General features: G+C 43.8%; 1 protein-coding gene across 13 annotated transcripts in view; it reads left to right on the forward strand.

The window, feature by feature from the left end:
• Positions 1 to 4,638, forward strand: part of LOC136437064 (CREB-binding protein-like) — a 50,168-nt gene extending 45,530 nt beyond the window's left edge. For 10 of the 13 annotated variants that reach the window (XM_066431516.1, XM_066431521.1, XM_066431525.1 and 7 more), the window contains 3 exons: positions 369 to 650; positions 864 to 878; positions 1,208 to 4,638. In XM_066431516.1, coding sequence (XP_066287613.1) covers positions 369 to 650; positions 864 to 878; positions 1,208 to 3,247 — 2,337 coding nt within the window. In that variant the 3' untranslated portion in view covers positions 3,248 to 4,638. The remainder of the gene's footprint in view (positions 1 to 368; positions 651 to 863; positions 879 to 1,207) is intronic. The other 3 variants (XM_066431518.1, XM_066431528.1, XM_066431529.1) reach the window with 1 other exon arrangement.
• Positions 4,639 to 11,162: the final 6,524 nt, after the last annotated feature.

Raw genomic sequence — 11,162 nt, forward strand, 5'->3', positions numbered from 1 at the left:
ATTCTTTGGGCTAAGGCTTGATACTAATATGAATAACACTTAAGCTATGTAGCAGTGCACAAAGAGATACAAAACTTAGATGTATGAAGATGATCTAATTATAAGGGGACTTCATTTGTTTGAGATGACTGTAGTAGGGAACACTGGCTTTGGAATTTGCAGAAAGTTGTTCCAAATTGCAGGAAAGATTTCTGACAAGCTTCAATATTGTGGATAACCAAAAAAGAGTAGTTTGGACCATTGTCATTTATCACAAAATTCTATACTGCAAACTGTTACGTTAGACTTAGTTATTATGAATGAGGGTTGGTTTGAGTGACACTGTTATGCTCTATCCCCTACTGATGTTGCTTTTCTTGCCTGTACAGGTCTTCTTTGTGATTAGGCTCATTGCAGCCAACATTGCGTCCAATTTGCCTTCAATATCGGACCCAGATGGATTCACTCAGTGTGACCTCATGGATGGACGCGATGCCTTTCTGACCATGGCACGGGAGAAACACTACGAATTCTCCTCTCTGCGGCGGGCCAAGTTCTCTGCCATGGCCATGTTGTATGAGCTGCACAACCAGGGCCAAGACCGGTTTGTGTACACCTGTAACCACTGCAAACAACACGTGGAAACCAGATACCACTGCACCGTCTGTGAGGTGAGGATCAGCTAGTACTCCACATTTTATACTATCTTTACTTGATTCACTTACCTGTATAAACTCAAACCTTGTTATGTGTGTTTTATATTCAATGTGAGGCTGTTGGAAGTGCATATTTCAAAAAGCATGACATTAAACCCCACCAAACTTGATGTAGAACAATTGGGTCGGCCACACACAGTAATACATTGTTTCTCTGATTTTTTACAGGAAAAGTTTGGAAAGGTAATGCCATTGTAGAAAAAAGTGAAAATACCATTAGTTATGTGGCAAGATTTACATTAGTGAGGCTTACCTAATTAGTACTGCCACTGTTCCTATGTAAGAAAAAAAATTAACAGCATGTTGCCAGTGAAAATCTATAGAACTTTGATTAGAAGACTCAAACAGCATTGATAAGGTATAAAATGGTGTATGACGCTGCAAATAAATGACAAATTCACGACTGAATTTTTAGTCTAATTAGCTGAATATGATTTTTAGATCTATTGTGACAGTGTTGATGAAAACACATAATGCGATAAATGACACGTATTGTTTTTGTGTCCTTGCAGGATTATGATTTGTGCATCGCGTGTTATGAAAAGCAAGGTCACCAGCACAAGATGGAGAAGTGGGGCCTGGGGCTGGATGATGGAGATACATCCCAGTCCAATCAGAGTCCACAGGAGGCCCGACGGTTGTCCATTCAGCGGTGCATCCAGTCGCTGGTCCACGCTTGTCAGTGCCGCGATGCAAACTGTCGTCTGCCCAGCTGTCAGAAGATGAAACGTGTTGTACAGCACACCAAAAGTTGCAAGAGAAAGACCAATGGTGGTTGCCCAATCTGCAAGCAGCTGATCGCTCTTTGTTGTTACCATGCCAAACATTGCCAAGAGCAGAAGTGTCCTGTGCCATTCTGTCTCAACATCAAGCACAAGTTGCGGCAGCAGCAGCTACAGCAGAGGTTACAGCAAGCACAGATGCTGCGACGACGGATGGCAACCATGCAGAGTAGAGGAATGACGCCCAGCCAGCCATCCCTGCCTCCCCCGAGTGCGCCTGCATCTATGCCGACTCAGCAAACACTGCAAAGCCGCCCACCATCCCAAGGGAAACCTGGCAAGCCCACCCATCCTGGGAAACCTGGCAGCATGGCCCCTCCCCCTGCAGCTCCACCGGCAGCCATTCAAGCAGCAGAGGAAGCCAAGAGAGCTGCAGCACTAGCTGCAGCACAGCAAGGTGGCTTTGGCCGAGGGATACCTAACCAGGGCCAGCAAATGCCTCCCCCACAGCTCAACATGCCAAACCTCCAGCAACAAATGCAGCAACAACAACAGCCGCAGCAGCAGAGGCCAATGGCACAGCAACAAATGGTGCAGCAGTCTATGCCTAACCAGCCTCCCATGCAAAGATGGCCTGGCGGCGTATTCCAGCAGCAGAGTCAAGCGGGCATGCAGCCGCAGCAACAGCAGCAAGGAATACAGGGAATGATCCAGGGTCAACAGGTCAACCCCGCAGCATTACAAGTACAACAAGGCATCCGCAACCAGTTTCCTGCCCAGGCCCTGCAGCAGTTGGTCCAAACCCTGAAGTCTCCCAGCTCACCACAGCAGCAGCAACAGGTGCTAAGTATCCTCAAGTCCAACCCACAACTGATGGCAGCCTTCATCAAGCAGAGAACACAGCACCAACAGATGCAACAGCAGATGCAGCAACAGCAGCAGCAGCCTGGACAACAGCCCATCCAGCAACAGCCCATGACCCCCCAGCAACAGCAGCAGTGGCAACAAATGCGTATGAGGCAGATGGCACAGCAGATGCAGAACCAGCAGCAGCAGCAGCAGCAACAGCAGGCCCAGCAACAGCAGCAGTTCCAGCAGATGGTGCCACCCTTCTCCCAGCAGTCTGCACAACACAGGATGATGGCTGCCCAGCAGCAGCAGCAGAACATGCCCATGGCACCACAGCAAGGCATGAACCAGATGGGCCAAATGAACCAGATGGGCCAGATGAACCCCATGAATCAGCTGAGCCATGTGAACCAGATGGGAGGGATGAACCAGATGGGAGGGATGAACCAGATGGGGATGGGAGGTGCTGATGGTGGGCCCCACTCCCAGATGCAGCAGATGATGCGGCAGCACCAGTTCCAGCAGGGGGCCATGATGCAGCAGCTGCCTCAGCAACAGGTGCAGCAGCTGAAGCAACAGATGGCCTCCTCCATGGGCCCTGGCCAGTCCATGAGCCCACAGCAAGCCATGCTTCCACCACAGTCCCCACATGCTGCCCAGCAAATGAGATCGCCACAGGGCGGCAACCCAATAGCAAGCCAGGTGAAGTCTCCTCAACCTACCCCGTCTCCCCGCCCTCAGTCCCACCCCGCGCCTTCCACGCCTCAGATGTCTCCCATGCACCCTCAGAACTCGCCTCATCCCGGGGTGGCTGGGCCACACCAACCTGATCAAATGCAAACAGAACAACCCATGTTACCACAGATGCAGCCAACCTCTCAAAACATGGGGCAGCTGGAAGGGCAACAAAACACTGAGGAGTCGGACATGGCACCTTTGACACCACAAGATCAGTTAACAAGATTTGTGGAGACATTATAGTGGTGCAAGTGACACAGCAGCTTGTAGACTATAATTTAAATTGGTCCGCTCAATCTTTTTCAGAGTCTATCTTGAAAGAAAGAAGTATGTTTTATTATTGATATTTTATTTTATACTTTTTGCCTCCCACCACAAGACGTTAAGTTTAGGTATGAAGTGTCAGAAACTGATGCAAAAGGAATGGATTTTTGTAGGTAAAAATACTTTTGTGCGATGATGATACCATAATTTGTATAGTTAGCAAAGTTGAGTGTTTTCTCCACTTCTGTGACTGAAAAAAAACAACTTGTACCATGTTGTGTTTTCAAGAAGTTTGTTTCAAGGTCCTATGATAGCTTTTACTGTCTAGGAGGGTGCCAGATGTATAGACATTGTTGGTAAGCCACAAGCAATCATTTTTGAGCTCTCCTGCCTCATATTATAGAGAAACTTGGAGCAGAAAGGTAGTGTAAATCATGCAGATTGAATGGTATTTGAAGAGCTCTTGCTATAGGCAAAGGGCACCTGTGTACATAGGCATGCCAGTGGATTCTCGAGGTACGTACCACCCAGCCAGTGATAAGTCTTTATGATATGGCCAGTGGCCAGTTGTGTGCAGATAACAGGAGTACCTGCATATGTAAGGAGGGTGTACAGACCCGTGTCTCCATTCTGGACCAACTGTTCCATCTCATCCAGTGAAAAAATAAGAAAGCAAACCTTGTGTATATAAATGATGGAAAGGTCTTCACTCTACTGTGTGTTATTTAATACCTGATCTATCAAAGGAAGGGGTTGTGCTAGGTTGCACTTAAAGCATTGGCTATGATTGGGTGTGCTTAACTTAAAAAGAACATGAGGTTAGAGATATTTAAAACACTCAAACAGCCAAGGGTTTCTATGTTTTCTGTTTTGTATGTAACTGCCTTGAAGATTAAGATCACATGCTCTGTACATGGCCAAGTTGCAGCAGTATTTTATACACTAGTTTGTTAAAAAGGACGGGTTTTGGGATAGTAGTCTGTAAAGATAGCTAAATTGTGCACTAGATATGTAGCAGCTCACGCATTTGAGTCCATGTCTGGAGTTAGTCTCCGACCATGCCAATGACCTAGCATACCAGTGAGGCAGCTTTCATTCGATGCATAGGACTGTCTTGTTGTTTTTGTCCCACATCACTTTGCATAGGAAGTCAGCGTGAGCAAGCCAACTCTTTAGAACTGTCTGTTGGACTAAGAAATGCTTGTATTTAGCTTCAGTCAGGAATTGTGTCCTTTGATTTGGTTGCAATATCTGAGGACCTCCATTTTAGACCAATCTCAGCAGTGTTTAAGGAATGTAAAATGTTTCAAACATTAATTTCATAATAAAAATTTATATACTGTGTAATAAATGTAAAGAACACTCTGAAATGATGGATTGTGGTATTTATTTGCTCTGTTCACACACAACTAGTCATAGGAAGATTCCAAGCGAGGTCGACAGAGTCAGTGTGAGTGTTCACTTACATGCATGGTGTGTTCCATAAAAAAGACTGGCCCATTGCGCAGCTCACCCATATGGCTACACCACTTTATTTCCTTGGTACTAGGACATTTATAGGTAAAATTTAAGGAAGCTGATGCTATGAAAATGGCTGTGAGGAAAGCATATATACACTTATTCACTCTGATGCCAAATTTTCATGTTGATCTTCAGTTCCGATTTTTTTTTCATATCCTAGAACCAACAATTGAATTGGTTTGGCTTGACAGTCAACAATTTTTGTCAGTAGAGGATTCACTCTTTCCTGTGCAAGACTGTCATGAAGGCCGTTAGATTTCCAGTAATAAAAAATTCTGAAGCCGGATTAAACAGTAATGTATTTTCAATACAATGGGAAGATTGGGCTTTTTTGTACTGAACAGCTCAGGACTTAATCAAGGAATGAGCAATCGTTAATCCACTGCTTCATGCAGATATACAGGAGACAGGGTGAACAGAGGACCGTAAGTTGCAAAAAGTTTATGGTTGCATAAAGTTAATGCACACATTTTACAATTTGAACCTGTAACAGAATTAACTCTACCAACACAGATGCAAATAGACAAGAAGGTGTTGAAAGTTCACCAGTACTCTTACCAATAACTGGTGATTTTTTCCACCAGACTAATACAGGACAACCTGTATGAACGACTTGAAATCACGTACTACTACTAGTATGATGAAGTCAAGAATTTTGGCGACGCGGCAGGTGCGAGCCTAATGGTATAGTCCAGTCCACAAGAATTCTAGGAATTGTACAGGAATGTGTTAACAGGAATCTGTAATCCACAGAAAACCAGCCACTTGCTACAGGGTCTAATAGAGTACCGGTGTAAAATGTCAAGCTGGCCAGCCAGGGCTGTTAGGTCATGGGCAAGGATGACGGAGAGTTACCTGAAGTGACAAAAAGGTAAGCTGGGCAAGCAAGAGAAGGTTGGTTTGAGAGCAAGTTCCGTTGATGGAGGAAGTAAAGCTTCGCCGTCTGGGACGCCAGAACTTCAGCAATGTTGCCATGTTTTATCTGTAATGAATTCGGGCATTGGTTAATAAGCTGCCCTAAACGCCCAGAGAGAAAAAGTAACTATGGGTTGTGTGAATATACACTACGCACAAAAAGTTTGGAAAATTTACTTGTTGATCATATTTCCGTTGTTTTTTTATCCATTTCAATGCATTATATATCGTCGGAAAGCTTGTGTAATTTCCATTCATATGATACCCAACTCATTATGCAAACTAATGGAGCGAGCACCAGGCCTGCTTACAAGAGTGGGTTGTAGAAAAAAAGTGCTCAAATTTCCATAATAGTGTCAAACACCTAGCGCAGCGCCAAACTCATTAGTGGTGGTGTCGTCCACATCGTGAATGGAACAGTGTGTGGTGGAATGTTATGTTCACAGCTACAGATAAGAAAAGGTTTCTTTCGACTGTTGAATGGGTAAATGAAAGTATTGGGGCGGCGAGGAGAACCCTATGCTGACTGTTGCACAGATAGATTGACTGTTTGTTTGTTTGTTTGTTTGTTGGGGTCAGTGTCATAGTGTGGGGCAGTACAACGCTAACTGTCAGCGGAAAAAAAAACAGGCTAATAAGCAACTTCAATGTGTCGACATAGAGACACCTTTCTCTATCCAGTCACATTTCCAAGATCCTTACCTCTACAATATGATTATGAGACGGTGCCATTCTGCAAGATGATGAGATTGAGAGTCATTTCAGACCACCTCCAGTATGCAGGAATACAGATGATTGATTGGCCCTCCTGCAGCCCAGATCTCAACACAATTGAACACAGTCTCAGACTCTGTGATCACTGATCAGCTTGGGCGAGCTGTGCATGCAAGAATGATCAAAACAACACTGGTCGACCTGCGACGACTCCTTGTGGAAGAATAGCCAGGGGCCGCGTAACAAAACTGGTGACAAGCATGAGGAGGATGTGCCGGGCTGTGGTGACAGCGCATGGCGTGTGTACTCAGTATTAAGCCGCCCTCATCATAACTGAGGCTCCTTAACGCATTTTTTCTTTGGACGAAGACTACCCTTGGCTTTCATATTAATGTATTTTGTAGATTCAAGTTTCATATTACCCTCGTACAAAAGCCACATGCTACCACCAAAATACTGAATTGAGCGTTTGACATTAGTAGGGTAATCTGGGCACTTTTTTATGAGAATCGCTCGCATAAGCAGGTATGGTGCTCATTGTATTAATTTACAACAATAATAAGTTTAGTATCAAGGGAAAGAAAATCACAAAAGCTTTTCAATGTTACATAAATCATTGAAATTGATCAAGAAACAACGGAGATATGATCGACCAAAGTTAAGTTTCCAAACTTTTCAGTGTGCTGAGTTTATTTGGGGGAGGGGGTGACGCAATTTCTTGCACGGGCCAAGGTTCTCTAATGCCGGCAAGGGACTTTCGATGAGGGAGTTATGCCTCGGTCGTCCCTCGGCGACATAGCTCCCTCGGCGGTGAAAGTCCCTTGCCGGCATTAGCGAACCTTGAATGAATGAATGCATGAATGAACGGATGAATGGTTTATTAAGAAAAAGTGTAACATGGCAGCTAAAAACTAAATTTGCAATATCACATTACCTTAAAAACACAAGGAAAATACTACCGACTTCTTGACATACATTATAAAACATTCATAACGGTTAAAAGGTTTCGTGTAATACAGGTCAGCCTAGACTTAACTAGAGTAAACTTTATAATTAACTCCGTACCAATACAAGATTCTATAACGCCACTTGAAGCAAGCTAGTCTGTTCCCACTGTGATTAACTGTGTATGCGAACTAGATAAGGTATAGGGGAGTTCTTGTAGCGGTTAGTTCTGTACTTGATGTTTTTGAGTTTCTTACAGTTCCTAGTGTTTCTGCCGTGCAGTTCCCCTACTTTGGGTGGGAGGAGTTCATGGTTGTATTTGTTGGCAAATTTCCGGCATAGGTCCTCTCGACGGTTAGCTGCTAGCTGCAGGGCTGTGTTTTGTCCTCTCAGACTTGTGCGCTGTGCCCTCTTTTGCACACGCTCCAACCTGAATTCATCCAAGTGGAAAATGATAGGACTGACAATATTGCATCATGTCTAAGTTAGATAAAGGTGTTTATGACCAAGCATATATTATGTAAATAATCCTATCCCGCACGGCTTGGGAAATCAACGCGCTAACCACTAGGCTAAAAGGTCCGAACCAGTTAGACTGGTCAGTTAGTCGAGGTTGATCCCCACTGTTACAGTTATTTCCTTTAGGCTGGATGTAGTTCTAGATTTGCCAAGGGGACGTCTTTCTCATTATCAATATCTCCATGAAAAATGGAGATATTGTGTCTGTGTGTCTGTGTGTTTGTGTTTCCGGACTAGTTGCGTTAGGCCATGAGTGGTACAGAGGGTGAGTGTGTGCCTTCCAGCGGGGTCGGGTTTTCTGCTTTGTGGTGGTGGGCAGTATGGTCACCGGCTAGGATAGTCCGCATACCTTTAGTTTTGTGCAGAGATGGTCTTGGTTTTCAGTGCACCAGTTAATGGGCGCACAGTCTATGTCCCTTTGTCCCGGAGGTCTGTACAAAAATGATATCAGTAGGATACCTGTGTGTAGCTTGATGGTGCAAATCATCATTTCATGCTCAGATGGTACCAAGTCCTGCCTTCTGTGCAGTCCAATGCCAGCTTTGTAGTAGATCAGGTACCCCAGCCCTTTCCAGTGTGTTTCGATCCTTACGCTCTATTAAGTACCCATCGATATTGATGTCGGGACTATTGAAGAGTCGGGCTTAGATTGTGACCATAATGATATCTGGTTTGGGGTTTGATTTTGCTAGTGGAACACCGTAACGTTAGATGCTCTTTGGCTCTGAGGCCCTGGAAATTTATGTACCTCAATTCCAGTTTCTTATCTCTGCGTACATCGGGTGATCATTTGTCATTATTTGTATGGTTCCTCCGTCCATTTCTACTCTCTGCTTCTTACTTAACAGGTGGTACAGTAACGATAGGTGTAGCAGTAAATGTGGGGTAAGGCTTTCCCCTCTGCATTCTCTAGGACGGTGCCACAGGACGGTATCTGTTAATGCCACAATCGATGATAACTCGTTTAACCATGGGTGTGGGTTTTGGGTGCGTCCGAAGAGCACGAAGAGTGCTTGATGAGTACGAAAATATGTGCTTCAGGAACATTTTTGTCGAGTCTAGCCTGGAGTAACCTCCTCGGCGTCAGGTAAACAAAGGAAAAAACTTGTTCGACCTCTGATTTCAGGGGCTATCTGGCCCGCGATGATTTCAAACTGGTAACTGTAAGTGTTCAAACCTGCCCATGTTGAGAAGTTTAAATTGATTCTCTCTCTCTCTCTCTCTCTCTCTGTGTGTGTGTGTGTGTGTGTGTGTGTGTGTGTGTGTGTGTGTGTGTGTGTGTGTGTGTTTGTATGTATTAGTCCAACAAAACAGGTACGCGTAATCATAGACATCCTGTAACGTTAGTTCACATAAACCCGCGGGGTAATATAAACTTAAAAACGGGGTATCTAGGGATATGTGCTAGGTGCAACATCAGTTATAACGCCAGTAATGCAAACCTGACAGACTAACGTATTCAGAACACTGTCTGAAAAGCTTCGATAACCATGTATTCAAAGACGGCGACGTCAAAGACTCTCCGTCCCTTATTGAAACAGTCCGAGGGCGTCGTGGGAAAATATAACTACATGGCTGTTCGCTGGTTTATAAGACAAATGTCACATCCGCTTCCTGCTGAAAAAAAATTATTTACAAGACAACTCATTAAACTCTCTTTTGCTAACCCGCAACTGGACTCGAAGTGTGATCAATCATCAAAAACACCTCTGTTGCTGCAACCTGTAACGGCACATTCATTACCAGAATTCTGTTGTTCAGCAAACGACAAAGGTTTGTGAGGAGACTTTTTTGTCTAAACGTTGTATGTGATAGTGGACTGAGGGCGATAATTTTCCTCAAAGTTTGCTCCTAACACAAACACAACCACATGGACATAGTAGTATTACCATATCTACGGCATCCAGCTAACGTCCCGATGAATAATGTACAAGTTGTCATGACGGTCGACTTTGAGTGACCTTCTACCGACTCAACAAACGGGTTGTTTCCGAAGGCCTAACGTGTGCGGTACGGCCGTTTTGTCGTGTTGTTTTTTTGCTTGGACACGTATAATACATGTATTACCATATTATGATTACATTTATTGTACCTTCAAGCCCTATCGGGCTAAGTACAGGCATGCAGATACAAAATACATGGTAACGTTCAGATAATGACATTGACAGGATCTCTAATACTAATCTAAAACAATGGTTCTAAAACTACTCTAATTCATAGGTTCGGCTTCTTCTCGTCTTTTTGTGATGTTAGAAATAATAAAGTTGAGATGGACTTGTTCAATACTGTATGATCAAAACGTATAATAGAAATGAATTTCTCAACATTAGACATAAATTGAAAGTGTGGAAACGTTCCCATGATGTAATCAAACAAAATATTTCTATCGTTTCTATCTAAACTACAATCTACAATAAAGTGGACTTCATCTTCTACCTTATTTAAGTTACAAAATTGACAAATTCTTTGCTCCAGAGGTGTGCGGTTGTGCCTTCCTGATTAATTCGATACGCAGTTTACGACAGCTGATTTCACAGTTTGGTGATGGTGGTTCTCTGTCGTTCGTTAGAGATTTTGAGGTACTTTTCTACGTTGTAAGTGTATTTATATAGTCTATATGAGCGCAGTTTGTTCTTTGCGTGATTAATTTTGTTGTTAATATGAATTTCGCGCAGGAATGTCTGGAACTAAATGTCCTTTAAACGTTGTTGAATAGAGGAAATGGTTGGAAGCATTTTTGAGGCAATTGAATGGGGAGACTGCCAAACAAAAGCACAACCGCATTCCTCTAAAGCTTTTCACACACCAGATGCCGAACATTTACTACCTGATCTATTCTGACATAAGAGTGCGTCTGCCTGGAGACTCTCAGTCGGCACATTTAGGTGGATTCTGATGAAATATTTGATGGTGTTTAGGTAGACCTCCGAGTGTAAGGGGTATCTCCCTAAATCTGCCCGTGCAGCAAGATCACAAGCTGTTTTGGGCACATTTAGGGACTGTTTGCAAAATTTCAGATGAACGGATTCGATTGGACAAGATTTTGAAGTTTTGAATGACCCACAAACTTCTGAACCATAAATCAAGACGGGTTTGACACAGGAGTCGAAGATCTAGAGCTTGTTTTTATCAGACAACGGGGCATCAGCTTTGTCAATGGATTGTCTAACTCCAAACAAAGCTTTCAGCCCCTTGCTGTACAGGTATTTGTGGTTAGCTTTGAATGTGGCAGTCACCAACGATGCCTAAATAACAATATGACGATACTATCTCTACTACA

Source organism: Branchiostoma lanceolatum, chromosome 6 (assembly GCF_035083965.1).
Source record: "Branchiostoma lanceolatum isolate klBraLanc5 chromosome 6, klBraLanc5.hap2, whole genome shotgun sequence".
Classification (NCBI taxonomy): Eukaryota; Metazoa; Chordata; class Leptocardii; order Amphioxiformes; family Branchiostomatidae; genus Branchiostoma; species Branchiostoma lanceolatum.